Source organism: Ovis aries, chromosome 1 (genome assembly GCF_016772045.2).
Source record: "Ovis aries strain OAR_USU_Benz2616 breed Rambouillet chromosome 1, ARS-UI_Ramb_v3.0, whole genome shotgun sequence".
Classification (NCBI taxonomy): Eukaryota; Metazoa; Chordata; class Mammalia; order Artiodactyla; family Bovidae; genus Ovis; species Ovis aries.
The window spans coordinates 243,023,094-243,044,229 of NC_056054.1; the positions used below are offsets into that span (position 1 = coordinate 243,023,094).

At 34.7% G+C, this 21,136-nt stretch overlaps 1 protein-coding gene across 4 annotated transcripts in view; it reads left to right on the top strand.

Moving 5' to 3' along the window:
- The window catches only part of PLOD2 (procollagen-lysine,2-oxoglutarate 5-dioxygenase 2), a 119,630-nt gene that overhangs the window by 85,414 nt on the left and 13,080 nt on the right, over positions 1-21,136 (top strand). For all 4 annotated transcript variants that reach the window (XM_060405538.1, XM_060405541.1, XM_027959595.3 and 1 more), the window contains 4 exons: positions 7,189-7,290; positions 10,644-10,769; positions 12,893-13,014; positions 16,790-16,894. In XM_060405538.1, the coding sequence (XP_060261521.1) occupies positions 7,189-7,290; positions 10,644-10,769; positions 12,893-13,014; positions 16,790-16,894 (455 nt within the window). The remainder of the gene's footprint in view (positions 1-7,188; positions 7,291-10,643; positions 10,770-12,892; positions 13,015-16,789; positions 16,895-21,136) is intronic.

Consider the following 21,136-nt stretch of genomic DNA (forward strand, 5'->3'; position numbering starts at 1 on the left):
CTCCCTTTCTATCGCCAACTCCCAGAGTCCACCCAAACCCATGCCCATCGAGTGGGTGATGCCATCCAGCCATCTCATCCTCTGTCGTCCCCTTCTCCTCCTGCCCTCAATCTTTCCCAGCATCAGGATCTTTTCAAATGAGTCAGCTCTTTGCAACAGGTGGCCAGAGTATTGGAGTTTCAGCTTCAACATCAGTCCTTCCAATGAATACCCAGGACTGATCTCCTTTAGGATGAACTGGTTGGATCTCCTTGCATTCCAAGGACTCTCAAGAGTCTTCTCCAAAACCACAGTTCAAAAGCATCAATTTTTCAGTGCTCAGCTTTCTTCACAGTCCAACTCTCACATCCGTACATGACTACTGGAAAAACCAAAGCCTTGACTAGACAGACCTTTGCTGGCAAAGTAATGTCTCTGCTTTTTAATATGCTGTCTAGGTTGGTCATAACTTTCCTTCCAAGGAGTAAGCATCTTTTAATTTCATGGCTGCAATCACCATCTGCAGTGATTTTGGAGCCCAAAAAACTAAAGTCTGATACTGTTTCTACTGTTTCCCCATCTGTTTCCCATGAGGTGATGGGACCGGATGCCATGATCTTCGTTTTCTGAATGTTGAGCTTTAAGCCAACTTTTTCACTCTCCTCTTTCACTTTCATCAAGAGGCTTTTAGTTCCTCTTCACTTTCTGCCATAAGGGTGGTGTTATCTGCATATCTGAGGTTATTGATATTTCTCCCGGCAAATAAGTTTAGTAAATATCTATCATCTCATATAAGTACAAAATAAAAGAAAAAGAAAAAATGTTTTCTTGCGATGAGAACTCAGGATTTGTTTCCTAACAACTTTTATGCATAACTTAGAGCAGTGTTAATTGTATTTATCATGCTTATTACATCTGTAGTACTTACAGTTGAAATTTGTACCTTTTGATCATCATCCAAGTTTAGCTCATCCACCTCTTGCCTCTGGTAACCATATATCTGATTTCTTTTTCTATGAGATTGTTTGCTTGCTTGTTTCTTTCTGAAGTATTATAATTGCCTAAAATACCATGTTAGTTCCTAGTATACAACATAGTGACTTGATATTTCTGTACTTTACAAAATGATCACTATAATAAATCTAACCATCATTATATCACCATAAAAGGTACTACATTATTATTTACTATATTCTTCACACTGTTCATTTCATGCACATCTCATTTATTTTGTAACTGGAAATTTGTACTTATTTATCTCCCTCATCTAATTTTCTCATCCCACCACTCTCATCCCCTCTGGCAACCACCTGTTTGTTCTTGTATCTATGATTGTTTCTAATTAGTTATGTTTATTCGTTTGTTTTTAGATTCCATATATATATATGAAATCATATGGCATTTGCCTTTCATTGTCTGAGTTTTTCACTTGGAATAAAATCCTCTTGGTTTATCCATGTTGTTGCAAATGGCAAGATTTCATTCATTTTATGGCTGAGTAATATTATATATATATATATCACAATTTCTGTATACATTCATGTAATGATGGACACTTGGGTTGCTTCCATACCCTAGCTATTGTAAATAATGCTTCATTGAACATAGGTGTGCATATATCTTTTTGAATTAGTGTTTTTGTTTTCTTGGAAAAAATATCCAGACATGGAATATGTGCATCATATGTTAGTTGTGTATTTCATTTTTTGAGATACCTCCATCCTGTTTTCCATAGTGGCTGCATCAATTTGCATTCTCATTAGCATTGTGTAAGTGTTCCTGCTTTTCTACATCCTTGCCAACACCTGTTATTTAATGGGTTTTTTTTTTTTTTTGATAGTAGCTATTTTAACAGGTATCTCATTGTGGTTTTGGTTGCATTTACCTGATGATTAATGTTGTTGAGCATTTTTTCATGTGTCTGATGGCCATTTGCATGTCTTCTTTGGTGAAATATCTATTTAGATCCCCTGCCTGTATTTTCATTGGGTTGTTGTTTCTTTTTTTCTCTTTTTTTGATATTGAATTGTATGAGTTCTTTGTATATTTTGGTTATTAACCCCTTTTTTGGACATATCATTTGCAAATATCTTCTCCCATTCAGTGGATAGTCTTTTTGTTTTGTTGATAGTAGTTTCATGTGCAGAAGTTGTTATATGTGCAAAAACTTTAAGTTTGATTTAGTCCCATTTGTTTATTTTGCTTTTGTTTTCCTTGCCTGAGGAGGCATAACCAAAAACCACTGCTAACATCAATGTTAAAAAGCATACTACTTATGTTTTCTTCTTCACGTTTTATGGTTTCAGGTCTTAGATTTAATTCCTTCATCTGTTTTGAGTTTCTTGTTGTATAATATATGGTATGAGAAAATAGTCCATTTTGGTTCTTCTGATGTAGCTGTCCAGTTTTCCCGGCACCATTTGTTAAAGAGGCTGTCTATTCTCATTGTATATTCTTGCCTTCTATGTCCCAGATCATTAACCATATAAGTGTAGGTTTATTTCTGGTCTCTCTATTTTATTCCTTTTATCTATGTGTCTGTTTTCATGTCAATACTATATTGTTCTGATTACTGTTCTTTCAGGTATAGTGTGAAACCAGGTAGTACAATACTTCCAGTTTTCTGCTTCTTTCTCAAGATTGCTTTGGCTATTTGACCTCTTTTGTTGTTTCATATAAATTTTAGGATTATTCTAGTTGTGTGAAAAATGCTATGGGTATTTTGATAGGAATTACATTGAATCTGGAGATTGCTCTGAGTAGTATGGACATTTTCACAGTATTAATTCTTCTACTCTGTGAGCACAGTTTATCTCTTCATTTAATTGTGTCTTCCTCAGTTTATTTCCCCAATGTTTTATAGTTTCTAGAGTACAAATCTTTTACTTCCTTGATTAAATTTATTCCTAGGAAATTTATTCTTCTCTATGCAATTGTAAATGAAATTGTTTTCTATAAATTTCTGGTCAATTATTATTCGTGTGTAGAAATGCAATAGATTTCTGTGTTTTGTTTGTATCTTGTGACTTTACTCAATTCATTTCATAGACCTAATAGTTTTTTGTGTGGAGTATTTAAAGTTTTCTATATATAGTACCATATATATATAGTACCATATATAGTTTTCTATATATAGTACATGTCATCTGCAAATAGTGGCAGTTTCAATTTGGATGAATTTTATCTCATTTTCTTGCCTAATTGTTCTGGCAAGGGCTTCAAACTATGTTGAATAAAATCGGGAAGAGTGGGATCCTTGTTTTCTTCCTAGTTTAGAGGAAATGCTTTCAGCTTTTCACCACTGAATATGACATGAACTGTGAGTTTGTCATATATGGCCTTTAGGTTGAGATATGTTTCCTTTGTAACCACTTTGTTGAGAATTTTTGATGTAAAATGGATATTGAATTTTGTCAAAAGTTTTTCTGCATCTGGTTATATGATTTTTATCCTTTATTTTGTTAATGTGGTATTTCACGTTGAGTGATTTGTATATATTGAACTATTCTTGTGTCCCTAGAGTAAATCCTACTGGATCATGATTTATAATCCTTTTAATGTGTTACTGAATTTAATTTGCTGATATTCTGTTGAAGAATTTTGTATCCATGTTTATCAGGGATAATTATCTATTATTTTCTCTGTTTTCATAGTGTCTTTGATTTTGATATCAGGGTAATGCCATGTAGAATGAGTTTAAAAACATTCTATCCTTCCCTTTCAGTTTTTTGAAATAGTTTGAGAAGAATAGGTATTAAGAAGAATATGTTTGAGAATACCCTTTTTTTATCCCCTCACTTTTTGTGTGATTTTAGATGTCAAGTGAGTCCTTTGATGGAAACATGTATATGGAGCTTGTTTTCCTTTTAACCCATTGAGCCATCCTATTTTCTGGATTTCAACATTTAGTCCATTTACATTTAAAGTAATTATTGACAGACATGTACTTATTACAATGTTGTTAGTTGTTTTCTGGTTATTTTTGGTATTCTTCTCTGTTCCTTTCTTCTCTGAGTCCCTTATGATTTGGTTACTGAGTTATGTTTGTGTTACTTCCTCTTTATCTTTTGTGTATCTATTACATGTTTTTGATTCATGGTTACCATGAAGTTCTTATATAGTAAATATCAGTATATTTTACGTTGACCATTGCTCAAGTTTGGCTGTATTCTAAAAACACTACATTTTTACTCCCCTCTGCCACATTTTATGTTTTTGGTGTCTTATTTTACTTTTTTTTAATTTTGTACATTGTTAAATAATTAATATTTGATTTTACTAGTTTTGTATTTTAGCCTTCATACTAGCTGCATAGTTGGTTGGTCCATTACCTTTACTAAATATTTGGCTTTACTGGTGGTATTTTTCTCTTTTATAATTTTCATAGTTCTGGTTATGTTCTTGTCTTTTCTGTTCAAGGAAGACCCTTTAACATTTCTTATAAGGTTGGCTTAGTGGTGATGAACTCCTTTACCTTTTGCTAGTCTGGTAAACTCTTTATCTCTTCTTCAATACTGCATGTTAACTTCACCAGATAGAGGTTCTTGGTTGTGATCTTCCTTTCAGTACTTTGAATATGTCATGCCATTCCTTGGCCTACAAGTTTTCTGCTGAAAAATCAGCTGATAATCTCACAGGGTTTATTTTGTATGTGACAAGTTTTTTTGTTTTGTTTTGTTTTTTTTTTGCTGCCCTTCAGTTCAGTTCAGTTCAGTCGCTCAGTTGTGTCCAACTCTTTGCGACCCCATGAATTGCAGCACGCCAGGCCTCCCTGTCCATCACCAACTCCCGGAGTTTATTCAAATTCATGTCTGTCGAGTTGGTGATGCCATCCAGCCATCTCATCCTCCGTCGTCCCCTTCTCCTCCTGCCCCCATCCCTCCCAGCATCAGAGTCTTTTCCAATGAGTCAACTCTTTGCATGAGGTGGCCAAAGTATTGGAGTTTCAGCTTCAGCATCATTCCTTCCAAAGAAATCCTAGGGTTGATCTCCTTCAGAATGGACTGGTTGGATCTCCTTGCAGTCCAAGGCATTCTCAAGAGTCTTCTCCAACACCACAGTTGGAAAGCATCAATTCTTTGGCGCTCAGCTTTCTTCACAGTCCAACTCTCACATCCGTATATGACTACAGGAAAAACAATAGCCTTGACTAGATGGACCTTAGTTGGCAAAGTAATGTCTCTGCTTTTGAACATGCTATCTGGGTTGGTCATAACTTTCCTTGCTGCCCTTAATACTCTCTTTATCTTTAACTTCTGACATTTTGATGGTAGTGCATTTGTGTAGGGTCCCTTTGGATTGACTTTATTTGGAATTCTCTGGGATTCCTAGACTTGAATGTGTTTCCTTCACCATTTTAGGGGAATTTATATCCATTATCTCTTGAAATATCTCTGTCCCTTTCTTTTCCTTCTGGGAACTGTATAATGCAAATGTTAGAATGCCTGTTGTGCCCCAGCGACTCCTTAAACTATCCTCATTTTTAAAAATTCTTTTTTTGTTTTGCTGTTTTGATTGGGTGATTTCCTATTAGCCTGTATTGCTTCCGTATTGTATTCTTCCGTATTGCTGATCCTTTCCTCTGCATCATCTAATCTGCCTGTGATTCCCTCTAGTTTCTAACTTAGCTCCGTTTCATTTAATTCTTTTTCTGAGGTTTTGTCTTCTTTGTAACATTATTTGTAACATTATTCCTTTGTCTCCTCATGTAAAGTAATTTTCTGTTTCTATGTATTAGGTAGATCAGCTATATTATCTCCTGGTCTTTAAAAAGTGACTTTGTATAGAAGGTTTCCTGTGGGGTTCAGTAGTGTGGCCCCTCCTGATCACCAGAGCCAGGTGCTCCAGAAATGTCCTCTGTGTGGGCTGTGTGCATACTCCTGTTATCACTGAGTTGCGATTGCTTTGGGTGCACTAGTGTATGGGGCTGGTTCCCAGTACAGCCAGCTGTAAGGCCTGGCCACAATCTGCCAGCTCATTTATACTCAGAGAAAGTTTCAACAGATCATACCCCTCAGGTACATGCCCTAAAATTAATAAATGAATTTCCTTCTTGTACGACCCAGGCACTTTTCTAACTGCTGCCTCTGCACTGGGATTTGAAAAGAGTGAATCTGTTCCTTCACCCTTTAAGAGCAGTCTCAGTTTCCTACAGGCTTCTAGCTCTCCCACATGTAAGCCCCTCTGGTTTTAAAGCCAGATATTATACTGGCTCATCTTCCTGGTGCAGGTCTTCTAAGATGGGGAGCCCAATGTTGGACTTGGGCCCTTGGCCCTTTGGAGAAAACCCCTAGGGCTGTGATACCCCTCCTGCTTGTGGATTGCTCCACTGTGGGCATGGGTTCTGCCTAAACTGCATGTCTGCTCCTACCTGTCTCACTGTTGCTTTTTGTTTTTATCTTCAGTTATAGAACATGTTTTCTGTTAGTGTTATGGTCATTCTCAGAGATGGTTCTCTCTATGTAGTTGTAATTTTGGTGTATGTGTGGGGAGAGGTGAGCCCAAGATCTCCCTACTCCGTCATCTTGTTCTACCTCCCCCCGCCAACTGTAGTTTATTATTGATAGGGTTTGTGGGGTGGCTCTAATTAGAACTTATTCTGTATCTATTTTAATCTACAGGCTTTCTTTTCCTCAAGTCAGTATTCCAGAATCACTGCCCAGAAGCCTGGGTTATAGTGAGTTCATAGTTTCCCAGAAGAGCTTAGTGCCTTTTGGTGATAAAGTATATACAATATTTGTTTTGTGTGGTGATGGTGGTAAGAGGTCACACTGGCACTTACCCGTTCACTGTACATGTCTAGACTGAACCTTTAAGCATATTTATATTATTACTAAATTACTATTCACATAACTGCTTTTATTTGTTTTATTTTTGTTAATAAGCTTCATTAGTTCAATTAAAACTGTGTTAAATTGTTTGACATATTTCTTTAATGGTGTCTCTTCTTATTTTTGATATATTGAAATGTTACCTTTATGTATAATGCATTTTTTGGCATTTCTAGACAAAGCTTGCTTTCATTTATGATTCACAGTCTGGAGAGAACTTTGTTCTTTGTATATCTCTAGGTGACAAATATCTGTAGAATTATTAAGGGGATGTACCTAAAGCAGAAAACATGCTTTGAAGTTAGAGGTTTATAGAATGAAAGTACATTGATGAGAAAGTCTTACTTTTGTTAATAGTGCAGTTTTCCTTCTTTTCCAGATCCTCCTGAATTATTTTGGAAACTATATACCTAATGCATGGACACAAGATAATGGCTGCACTCTTTGTGAAGTGGATACAATTGACTTGTCTGAAGTAGATGTGAGTGGAATTGACTCTGGGTGAAATGTAGTAATAAAAGTATATTTTCATGAAATGCAATGGTTTGTAAAATAAAAATGACACATTTTATAGTATTGATAATTTTGTAGATAATAGATTTATAAATCTAAAATGATGACAGAAAATTGCTGGATATATATATTTATAGAAAAACCAGATAATAATTGACCCCAATTGACCCCAGTAAAAAGGGCTTGGTTGTTAATATTTACTAGCTTGCTATGAGTGGGAATTCTTGTTTTTAGTCTTTAACTTGGTCAAAGGATTGAGGGAAATAATGGTTATAATGCTTCAGTATTTGTGTTGACTAATTTTATCTGTCAAAATTAGTTGATTAGCTTGATTTTCAAATTTTGTGATTTAAAAATAATAGTAAATAACTAAGGACTGTTTTAGTATTTTATATATAGTAACTCATATTATTTTACAAATCCCATAGGTTTGACTGAGGTTTACAGATGAGAAAACTGAGGTACCTCCACATTAAGCAACTTACTTAAGGCATGCATTTTTTTTTTTATATTGGAAGTGCAATTTGGATTTAGGCAATCTGGTACCAGACCCTATAATTTTGACCACTGTGCAATTTTGCCTAGCACATATATATTATATGCCAGGCATAGTGCTACTTATACATATATTTCATATAGAATTATAGTTATAGTTTACCATTTATACTTTGAAGATAAACATGCAATTGGAAGTAATTATTATTTATGTATAAAATGTTTTATGCATCCTTCTTCTGTCATCAACCAGAGCAGTTTTAGGATATCCTGTGGTAATATTTTTCTTTCAAAAATTGGCTCTTATAATTTGGAAGACTATTATGTGTATGAACAATGGGTTCTAAGGATAATTTTATCATTAAGACTGGTTATTTCCTTTACTTACCATAGTTTTGTTGAATATCTACAGCATGCCAGATAAGTGTAGACACAAATAAAATTCCCCTTAATATAGTTCTGGTGACTTCTGGACCCATGCAAATTCAAAATAATCTCACTGTAAAGTACTAAATGTCCTGAATTAAGTAGTTTCTGTTTTTATCACTGTCTGAAAGGGAGGATAAAGAGTAATTTGTTCATATTTAGGAGCTTCTGAACAGAGCCCTCTTTTACTTGAAACTAGGACTTTTTGGGCCAGTCTCTGAAATAACAAGCTAAATGTTTCCTCTCTGGAAAGAAAGCCAGAAAATTTCTGAATGAAGCTGCATCGTGAAGATGTTTAAAAATTCATTCTGATCCTTTTTTCAAAAGAGTGCTGTCTTCTGGAGGAGTTAAAATTTTTTATCTGTTTGGTTTCCTGTTAACATAAACTTTCTGGTGCCAAGACAGAAAAATATTTATATTATAATTTTTTATCTTTATTTTTTTGCACATAGGAGTAACTTGATTCTCAAGCCATTTTTGTCTTACAGACTGCTAGAAAGGAAAGCCATTTTATTATAAAAATAAATTTCTTATGTATTTTATTTATGTATTAATTATGCATACAAAATTAAAATTATATGGGTAGTTATGGTCTAGGGCTAGCATATTCTAAGATGTGGGCTGTTGGCAAGTTTCTTTATATGTAAAAATGATAATGGTTGTCTCAGAGGATTGGTAGGAGGCTTAAAGAAATTACGCATATATGTATATGTATATAGTGATATTTTATATGATAAATTATATATATGAAATGCTAAGCCTTGAACAGTACTTAACTGTTATCATCATTGGTGTACTGTTGTTATCATTAGTGTATAAAATGAACTTAGATTGATAGTGGAGATGTAGCATGGTGAAGCCTAACTCTTTACCTACTGATTAATGTGTTCTGAGTTGCTCTAAATCTCCTTTTTCTCATATTGTAAATTTGGAATAATAAATGACTTCTAAGGTTATTATGAAATTTAAATGACATGCATCACTTCATTTGATAAGGGAGAGTTGTCATCCCGTTTTTTTTTTTTTTTAGTTTTTTATTTTTTAAATTTTAAAATCTTTAATTCTTATATGCGTTCCCAAACATGAACACCCCTCCCACCTCCCGCCCCATCCCATTTTTACTCATTTTCCCTATTAAATTGAGAACTCCTAGAAGGTAGAATTTTTTTTCTTTAGTTGTTTGTCTTTGTTTATGGACTTAGTAATAAATATTCGAGTAACTGAATGAATATATACAATGAATTGATATATACAACCATGTTTGAGTTGTACTTCAATCCATACAAATATTAGGTTATCAGATGACAGAGGAATACATGAGGTATGATGTGTGAAAAGATGGGGGAGAGGTGCCTAATTTGGCACTTAACATATATAGCACTTAAAAAAATCCGTAATCTTTATTTTTAGAAGGTTTTTGTTATTTAAAAATTTTTCTTGTTTAATAGTGTGATGTACTTACTTGTCTTTTCTTTTTACCTTTTGATCTCCTTCACCCATCTGTATATAATTTGTAATTTAAAAATCTAAAATCATGCTTCAAGACATGGATTTAAAAAGGCATTATAAAGAAATCTTTCACATAGTTCCAATAAAAATACTATTGCATGGTTATTTACTTATGTTTCTGTATTCCTCAACCATTTTAAGTTTCCAAGCCAGGAACTTTCCCTCTATTTTCTAAATGTTTCTGATCATGAGGATTGACTAATACTAGATATTTCAGAATTGTTCCTGCAATGAGTGAAAGATAAGTCATCTTCTAACACTTACTCAAACAGAAATTAAGAAAATATATAAAAATCGATACAAGATAGATATACTAGTGATGCAAAATAGCTTTCCTTATATATAACATAATAATGAAGCAAAATAAAGAACTATCAGTAAAATGATATTAAAGATTCAAACAGAGAAATAAAGTCTCATGATTTTAGTAATGAGGCTAAATGAGGTTTCTCATAATAATCTCTGTGATTACTTTATTTGAGCCACAGATTAACCATTCAGTTTCCAAGCCACAGAAACAAACAAGGAAGCACAGTTAGCATTTTGGCTTCTGAGGTGAAGCTGTCAAAATAGATTCATATCTAAAGAAAGTTTCTTTTAGGACTACTTTAAAGGGAACATTCAATAGTAGAGCAGGCAATAACCTTAATTATAGTGTCCCTGTAATAAATATAGTGGTGAGTTTCCTCTTCAACCTGAATCATAATGTCAAGATGGTATTCAGTAAAAATCATTGATGGGGTCCTGAAAAATGAATTGCCACTGGGCAATCAAAGTTATGTTGTACTGATATTATAGTGTGTTATGTGCTGAATTGATTAATATTTGCATAGAATTTAAAGTAAAACCATGCTAATGATAATTTGTTTTTATGTTTCCCATAAAACAAAGGTCTATCCAAATGTAACAATAGGTGTTTTTATTGAGCAACCAACCCCTTTCCTACCTCGATTTCTGAACACATTGTTGACACTGGATTACCCAAAAAAAGCACTTAAATTCTTTATTCATAACAAAGTAAGTATTTGAAAAATGAAATATTTTAGGTGAAAACTTTGATCTTAGTTGAAACTATTTGTTATTATTTGTTCACGTCTAAAAATTTTTTCAGTTCAGTTCAGTTCAGTCACTCAGTCGTGTCCGACTCTTTGAGAAATTCGATGGGGGTTTTGAAATCATTACTGCTTTGCCTCTATAGAGGGCTTCCCTTGTAGCTCAGTCAGTAAAGAATCTGCCTGCATAGCAGGAGATCCAGGTTCAGTCCCTGAGTTGGGAAGATCCCCTGGAGAAGGAAATGGTGACGCACTCCAGTAACCTTGCCTGGAAAATCTCCTGGACAGAGAAGCCTGGTGGGCTGCAGTCCATGGGTTCGCAGAGTTCAGCACGACTGAGTGACTAACACTTACTTATTTGCCTCTTTAGCACCTAAGTATTTTCAAATCCAGTAATTAGTATCATAGTATTGGGATGAGCCACATGAAGCTGTCAGTTTTTTTGTAGATCAAAAATGGTTGACTATCAGCTATTTTAATAAATTTAATCTAGTATATAATGAAGAGATGTCAAAGAATCTATAGTCATTTGCCTTTGGGTTTGTACTGGTACTTACTTTTGTAGAACTGGTCATAAAATCATAGCTAATGATAATACCTGGGTTTCCCTGGTGGCTCAGATGGTAAAGAATCTGACTGTATTGCAAGAGATGCAGGTTTAGTCCTTGGGTCAGGAAGATCTCCTGGAGAAGGGCATGGCAACCCACTCCAGTATTTTTGTCTAGAGAATCCCATGGACAGAGGAGCCTGGCAGGCTACAGACCAGGGGATCACAGAGTTGGATGACTGAAGCAGCTCAGCATGCACTTGGTGATAATACCTAACATCAGAACTTGAAATGTCTTCCAGATACAGTATTGTTTTGACTAATCACACAATGACATACTCTTTCCCAAAGGCTTTCATTTCCTTCAAAAAATGTTTAGATCCTCCCAAATACCTCCCACATATGGTCTAAACTTAAAGACATTTTTCCTCAGTGTTTTTCCATTTACTTATCTCTTTCACGTTGAAACTGTTGACATTTATTATCATATGGAGAAACTCAATAGCCATGAAGTATAGTTTTTTTTCTCTTTTGTCTTAATACTTTTAGTTTAACATTGTTCTTTCTTCCTGATGTACATATCAGCTAGTCATTTGCCTTTTCCAGAGACTATTTTATTTAATATATTTGCAAAAAACTAGCTCAAGTAAGTTTTAAAGGGTGAATGCACTGAGCATTTGCTTTTTATAAAGTGCATTGTAATATATTACTTATATTAAAGTTTTTTTTTTATGGAATGTGTCTTACACTTTTCCTCCTTTCGTAGGACCTAAAACCCCTTGATAACAGGAGTTTTTATCTTATTTTATTTAAAATTTTACCTCTCTGCAGCTTTTGTATGATGTCATTTTAACAAGTTGTGAAAAGCTTTCAAAAATACTTAGTGAGATTTGATAAATAAAAAGCTCTGAAGTTCTCTAATGATGTAGATAATCTTATCTAAATTTTAGCACAGTCAAATCATACTAGTTTGATGACTTTTGATGTTGATTATTTTCTCATCATATTTATCAATAAAATCTTATTAATTTTCCCTTCTTTTTGTTAAAAAATGACTCTATATGACCATAAATTTTTCTCTCTGCTTAAAATAACATTGTAATATTTATTTTATAAAAATGATGATAACAGATTAATGGGTTAGGTTTAAAAGATATTTTTATGGATATTTTATAACACATATCTAAGATTCTCTACCACAAGCCTTTTTTCAAGTTAGAAATGTTTTGTAGCACTTAGGGTTTAAGTATTAATGCAAGGGTCTGTCTAGAAGTAGATGTTAAAAGAATTTTAAAGTATCTTAAAAAAATTGCTATGTATCTTTTTTTAGGTTCTTCCTGTGACATTTAGATGACATTTGTATATGTAATGCGTTTAACACAGTTATCATTTTGTCTGTAATTGACTGAAAACGTGAATTGTGGAGTTCACAATTTTGAATGTGAAGTTATCCTTCAATATGAAAACTTCAGTTGTCTTATTTTCTCTCACTACTTTTCTTTTTTTTAAAACTAATTTTCAATTTTTAAAATATGTTACAGGAAGTTTATCATGAAAAGGACATCAAAGTATTTTTTGATAAAGCTAAACATGAAATCACTACTATAAAAATAGTAGGACCAGAAGAAAATCTAAGTCAAGCTGAAGCCAGAAACATGGGAATGTATGTTTTAACAAATATAAATTCAACCAGTATCTACTAAAGAAAATTTTCTTCAAAATTAATATCCTAAACTTGGATGTCTCAACTGTATGTGCACATGTGTGTGTATGTGTGCATGTGTGTGTGTACATGTGTGTATCCACACATGAGCAAGCCTCTGCTTTAGAACTGTATCTATGTTTGAGTGTATTTATGTCTAAAGGGCCATGAAAATTATTTACAATTTTCTTTTAATGGCTGAGAGTCAATATATTTAATGAAACTATTAATTGAACTTCAGTTCAATATTTAAATCCTCAGACAGATGAGTCATGTGACTGATGTAACAGTGATTTAAATATGTATTAGCTGAAGGTTTTGTGGGACAGAAATGTATGTTTCAGATATTTTAGTTACCTCCTGGGCTTCCTCAGTGGCTCAGTGGTAAAGAATCTGCCTGCAGTGCAGGAGCCACTTGGAGATGAGGGTTTGATTCCCTGGGTTGGGAAGATCTTCTGATGGAAGAAATGGCAACCCACTCCAGTATTCTTGCCTGGAGAATCCCATGGACAGAGAAGCCTGGTGGGCTGTAGTCCATGGGGTCACAAAGAGTTGGACATGACTAAAGTGACTTAGCATGCATGCATGCATGATCTAAATAGTACTATAACCATAAAGGAAATACTTTAGGTCCTTTGTCTAGCCCCTTTAATAACTTCAGACAGAGTATTTATAAAATTTTGGTTGCAGTAAAGACAGTCATTTATTCAGTAATTGTTGAATATGCCCATCAGTGTTTAGAGAGCTACTGATTAAAAGGTAAGAGATGGTCACTTCTTAGCAGGATATATTTTTCTATTGTGCTATGGAAGCTCTGCCCAGAGTAATAGACAGTGCCTACTGTGGGCGTATAAGGACTGGCAGGAAAACAGACCTTGGAAAAATCAAACTGATGTTAATACTAAGGGTTCTGTAACTTAATCATTGGAGAGTATCTTGGGTCCACATTTAGAACCTGTTTTCTCTAATTTAAAAAATTCTGTGTGTGCTGTTGTGTCTGACTTTGCCTCAGCACAGTGTTCTCTAATTTACTTATGTCATTACAGTTATCAGCAGTTCATTCTTTTTCATTGCTGACTAGTATTTTTCCATATGAATATATTATAAGTGCTTTATATTCTGTACAGTTGATAGGCATTGGGTTATGTAGAGTTTCCGGCAATTATGAAAAAGACTGCTAATGAAGATTCTTTATTAGAAGTGTGAATAAAATGTATTTTGTGTGTGTGCATGTGTTTGTGTGTGTGCATGTGTGTACATATATCCTTTAGAATATATTTGGAAAATACCAAGGAATGGACTAACTAAGGCCCAGGTTTAGGATAGATTGTTTAACTTTTTAAGAAATGGATGAATAGTCCAAAATGAATGGACATTTTACACTTATAGCAACAAGGTGGTAGAGCTCCAGCTGCTCTACATGTTTCTCAACGTTTATTGCCCATCTTTTTGTTTTAGCCACCCTACTGGGTATGGAAAGATATCTTACTCTGGCTTTTTAAGAATTACCTTTTAATGAGAAGAAGTTTTAATCTTAATAAAATTCTGTTTCATTTTTTTATGCTTTGGTATTTATTTTCTATTTAAGAAATCTTATTCTGATGTCATGAATCCATTCTTTGAAATTTTTCTTTCATAAGCGTTATTATTTTATCATTTATGTCGAAGATGTTTCAATCTGCAACTCATCTTGAATACGTTTTTGTGTTTTGAGTGAAGTAGGGGTCAAATTGTATACTTTGCAAATGAAATCCCAGTGGTTTCAACACTCCTTTTATTTCTTTTTAAAAAATTAATTATTTTTTAATTGAAGGATAGTTGATTTGCAAAATTTTATTGTGTTCTACCAAATATCAACATGAATCAGCCATAGATACACATAAGTGCCCTCCCTCTGAACCTTCCTCCCATCTCTCTCCCTATCTCACCCCACTATGTTGTTACAGAACCCCATTCCTTTTTAATTTAAGGCTTTTCTTTTCCTACTTAATTGACTTGGCCTTGGTCCTAAATGAGGTGACTGAGTATTTATGTGTGGTTGGGAACTCTCCATTCTGTCTTGTTGCTCTAGGATGAATGCCACACTTTATTACTAATAATTTATATTCATCTTGAAATCATGTAGTATAAATGTTTTAATTTTTATCCAAGATAATCTGGGCTTTTTAAAAAAAATTTTTTAGTTTATTATTTTATGTTGAGTATCAGTTTAGTTCGGTTTAGTAACTCAGTCATGTCCGACTGTTTGTGACCCCATGAATCGCAGCACGCCAGGCCTTCCTGTCCATCACCAGCTCCCTGAGTTCACTCAGACTCACGTCCATCGAGTCGGTTGATGCCATCCAGCCATCTCATCCTCTGTTGTCCCCTTCTCATCCTGCCCCCAATCCCTCCCATCATCAGAGTCTTCTCCAATGAGTCAACTCTTTGCATGAGGGGGCCAAAGTACTGGAGCTTCAGCTTCAGCATCATTCCCTCCAAAGAAATCCCAGGACTCATCTCCTTCAGAATGGACTGGTTGGATCTCCTTGCAGTCCAAGGGACTCTCAAGAGTCTTCTCCAACACCACAGTTCAAAGGCATCAATTCTTCAGTGCTTAGCTTTCTTCACAGTCCAACTCTCACATCCATACATGACCACTGGAAAAACCATAGCCTTGACTAGATGGACCTTAGTTGGCAAAGTAATGTCTCTGCTTTTGAATATGCTATCTAGGTTGGTCATAACTTTTCTTCCAAGGAGTAAGTGTCTTTTAATTTCATGGCTGCAGTCACTCACATATAATATTTGTCTCAGGTGTGCAACATAATGCTTTAATATTTGTATATGTTGTGAAATAATCATCACAATGCCTAGTTACCATCTGTCACCATACATAGTTAGAGTATTTTAAAATAATTTCCTCTAATTTTTTTTGAACAATTTTAACAGTCTTCCTATCTGGTATTCTGTTTGATAGTTGCTTAGAAACAAATGTGTTATGAAGATAAATACTGTCAATAGCAGAAAATGATAACTTGAATAAGCAGTGACAGAGGAGAGTTCAGAAAGAACCCCAGATGCAGAAACCACAATACTTGGAAGCATGTCATATATCACAAGTAGTTCATTCCTTTGTGTTCCTGATGATAATGCTCCAGACTACCAGGAACAGCATACATCATAATCCATGTCCCCATATAAGGAGCAGGGCAATGACTATCTTAGAAAGAATTCCATGTAAATCAAGTTTAAAAAGTATTAATTCCTTAAGAGTTATACACCTGTACCTCCAAGATTTCACTTAAACTAAATTGTAGATATACAGAATTTTTGCTCTGTGAGTATGTGTGTGTGTGTAGAAAATATTTTGATTTGTGAAAAATTCTGTTGACAAAAACATTAATATAAAATATGTTTGCCTTTTAAAGAGGACTAAATGCTGAACTATAAATTGCCCATTTGACCTGCTGCTTTACAGTTTAAAGTATTTCATGGCTTGAAAATATATTTCAAAAATATTCACTTGCCCTAAAATTTTTAGTGTTGCTCTATCAATGAACATCTGTGTTGATCACCTGACCATTTTGAAATTTAAAGTAATATTTACCCTTTTGGATATTGTCTTACTATTTTGATTAGAAAAGTATTTTAGAAAAACCTTATTTTACATGAGACTTATGTTAACATTTTTCAACCAATATTTTCAAATATTTGGTTTATTTTAATGCTTATTTTATTACTTTTTCAACAACAGGGATTTTTGCCGTCAGGATGAAAACTGTGAATATTACTTTAGTGTCGATGCAGATGTTGTTTTGACAAATCCAAGGACTTTGAAAATTTTGATTGAACAAAACAGGTACTATATATGATTCAATGTCAATTTATTTTGAAAATTATAATTATTTTTTGCATCTATGTGGACATGCTGTAATTACTTATCTGTGTTTAGCAAACTGAGAAAACTCACAAGAGGTTATTTTCTACAAATTTCAATTCTAATAATTTGTATTTTTTAGAGAAGTCAAATAGAAAATAACCCAATGAAAATTTAGATGTATTAAGTATTTTACAATCACAAATGTAATGTTTATTACCTATATGTGGCCTATTTTTTAAAACTAGATGAAATTGTGATCTATCTGTAACATATGGAATTGCTTTATTTTCTAAAGATATTTTAAAAATAGAATTTCATAAAACTTCAGACCTAAAAAGTTATTACAAGCAGAGTTGGAAGTTCTTAGAATTTGAAAGAAATTTCAGAGGTGCACATTACTCCACAGACTGATCTGTGATTTTATTTAGTCCTGAACTAATTATCATTAGGCAGTACCTGTTTTTATTTAGCCAAATTGAAGTGAGAAAATGGCACCATCTATACCAGCAATGGCAACCCACTCTAGTGCTCTTGCCTGGAAAATCCCATGGATAGAGGACCCTGGTAGGCTGCAGTCCATGGGGTCGCGAAGAGTCGGACATGACTGAGTGACTTCACTTTTACTTATCAGTTTCATGCATTGGAGAAGGAAATGGCAACACACTCCAGTGTTCTTGCCTGGAGAATCCCAGGGATGGCGGAGCCTGGTGGGCTGCCATCTCTGGGGTTGCACAGAGTTGGACACTACTGAAGTGACTTAGCAGCAGCAGCATGCCAGCTTATAGTGATTTAATCTTTATTTATTACTGCTAACACTAGTATTCAAAGTGAAAAAAAAAAGTGAAGGTGTTAGTCTCTCAGTCATGTCTGATTCTTCACAGCCCCATGGACTATATATAGCCTGCCAGGCTCCTCTGTCTATCGGATTCTCCAACTAAGAATACTGGAGTGGGTAGCTATTCTCTTCTCCAAAGAATCTTCCTGACCAGAATTGAACTGGGTCTCCTGCACTGCAGGTGGATTCTTTACCATCTGAATCACCAGGGAAGCCCAGTAATAGTATTACTAGTATTAATATTTCCACTAATAACCCACCTTTAATGAGTGCTTAAGTGCCAGGTATTAATCTATGTATGTTCACAAATATTAACACAATTATTTTTCTTAACAAATAGAATGGTTAGCAGAGAAATGTTAAAATTGCTGTTTTGAATGTAAGATGTCTACTGTCCTCTATTAACCCATCCTATGTATAATTTGTCAATTTGAGAATTCAGTTATTCAAAATCTAAGGCTGCTCAGTATTAATCGTAGAATTCTATACTCAAAAACACTGAGGCACACAGCAGATGGATTTTCACTTTCATTGTCTCGTTGCCCAGCTCTTTCAGGCAGCTAAGATTGTAATTAAGATTTCTTTCTATTAAGTGTTTGATCTTATTAGTTATCTTGAACTGTCATTCCTTCAGTTCAGTTCAGTTCAGTTTAATCGCTCAGTCGTGTCCGACTCTCTGCGACCCCATGAATCACAGCACATCAGGCCTCCCTGGCCGTCACCAACTCCCGGAGTTCACTCAAACTCAAGTCCATCGAGTCGGCAATGCCATCCAGCCATCACATCCTCTGTTTCCCCTTTTCCTCCTGTCCCCAATCCCTCCCAGCATCAGAGTCTTTTCCAATGAGTCAACTCTTCGCATGAGGGGGGCCAAAGTACTGGAGTTTCAGCTTTAGCATCATTCTCTCCAAAGAACATCCAGAGCTGATCTCCTTCAGAATGGACTGGTTGGATCTCCTTGCAGTCCAAGGGACTCTCAAGACTTCTCCAACACCACAGTTCAAAAGCATCAATTCTTCGGTGCTTAGCTTTCTTCACAGTCCAACTCTCACATCCATACATGACCACTGGAAAAACCATAGCCTTGGCTAGATGGACCTTTGTTGGCAAAGTAATGTCTCTGCTTTTGAATATGCTATCTAGGTTGGTCATAACTTTTCTTCCAAGGAGTAAGCGTCTTTTAATTTTATGGCTGCGGTCACCATCTGCAGTGATTTTGGAGCCTCCCGAAATAAAGTCTGACACTGTTTCCACTATTTCCCCATCTATTTCCCATGAAGTGATGGGACCAGATGCCATGATCTTCATTTTCTGAATATTGAGCTTTATGCCAACTTTTTCACTCTCCTCTTTCACCCTCATCAAGAGGCTTTTTAGATCCTCTTCACTTTCTGCCATAAGGGTGGTGTCATCTGCATATCTGAGGTTATTGCTATTTCTCCTGGCAATCTTGATTCCAGCTTGTTCTTCTTCCAGCCCAGTATTTCTCATGACGTACTCTGCATATAAGTTAAAATAAGCAGGGTGACAATATACAGCCTTGACGTACTCCTTTTCCTATTTAGAACCAGTCTGTTGTTCCATGTCCAGTTCTAACTGTTGCTTCTGATCATTCCTTAAATTAACATAATATGTAGATTCTAATTTATGTTTTTATTTCCAATGTTTTGGGTATTCCAGCAAGGCAGATTATAGATGTATCTTGTTAACATTTTATTCTAATAGGAACCAGGAAAAATAAACTACAAACTTTTTAATAAAGTGTATTTGTAGACTCTGTGTTACTTTTACGTAGGTAAAGGAACGACACACCTGGTCTTCACAAGATTGGAGTGTTGTGAAATGGTTTTTTTGTGGAGATAGTTGGTCTATTACCTTCCTCTTGGAGGAGCTGTGTGAGATTTTCTTCAAAATTGTGTCACACTACTACAATTTAGTTCATTTTTAAGTTAATTCTAGTGGAATTTCAGAATTTGTTACTTCCTCTGAAAAATGCTGATGCATTATAAATTAGATTTCTTTAAGAAGAAGTCTGACATGTTTTGAATTTGTAACACATACTTGTCTCAAAGGGAATTCTTTCCTGGGAAATAGTGAGACAGTGCTATTCTATTTTGTTTTCTAAAGTAGTCAAAAACCAGAAAAATGTTCAGTGTTGCCAGGGCTAGCACAACCCGTTATAAAAGTTAAAAAAAAAAATTGCAGCATACTTTAAAGTAATTCAGGCAGGACTCAACTTTAGGAAAACTGGCCTGTTTACAAATATCTCAGCCCATCTTCATAAATTTTTTTATTCAACAAATATTTATGAGATACCTTAATGTACTAGGGACTGTTATGTCTGCCTAATAACAATGAAAGTATTTGATTTCATTGAATATAATTTTTGAAATATTTAAAATAAATGATTAATAAATGATTTAATAATTTAATAAATGATTAAAATTACTTTTATTTTTTATTTTTTTTAATTTTTTTTATTTTTTGGAAATGTCCTTTGGTTTTATTTTTTTTATTTTTTTTTAATTTTTTAATCTAAGTTTTAATTTTATATTGGATTATAGCTGATTTACAATGTTGTGTTAGTTTCAGGTGTAGAGCAAGGTGATTTACTTATAAATATATATCCCCATCCTTTTTCAGATTCTTTTCCCATCTAGGTTATTATTTTTTTTAATTTTAAAATCTTTAATTCTTACATGCATTCCCAAACATGACCCCCCCTCCCACCTCCCTCCCCACATCAACTCTCTGGGTCATCCCCATGCACCAGCCCCAAGCATGCTGCACCCTATGTCAGACATGGACTGGCGATTCAATTCTTACATGATAGTTTACATGTTAGAATTCCCATTCTCCCAAATCATCCCACCCTCTCCCTCTCCCTCTGAGTCCAAAAGTCCGTTATACACATCTGTGTCTTTTTTCCTGTCTTGCATACAGGGTCGTCATTGCCATCTTCCTAAATTCCATATATATGTGTTAGTATACTGTATTGGTGTTTTTCTTTCTGGCTTACTTCACTCTGTATAATTGGCTCCAGTTTCGTCCATCTCATCAGAACTGATTCAAATGAATTCTTTTTAACAGCTGAGTAATACTCCATTGTGTATATGTACCACAGCTTTCTTATCCATTCATCTGCTGATGGACATCTAGGTTGTTTCCATGTCCTGGCTATTATAAACAGGGCTGCGATGAACATTGGGGTACATGTGTCTCTTTCAATTCTGGTTTCCTCGGTGTGTATGCCCAGAAGTGGGATTGCTGGGTCATAAGGTAGTTCTATTTGCAATTTTTTAAGGAATCTCCACACTGTTCTCCATAGTGGCTGTACTAGTTTGCATTCCCACCAACAGTGTAGGAGGGTTCTCTTTTCTCCACAC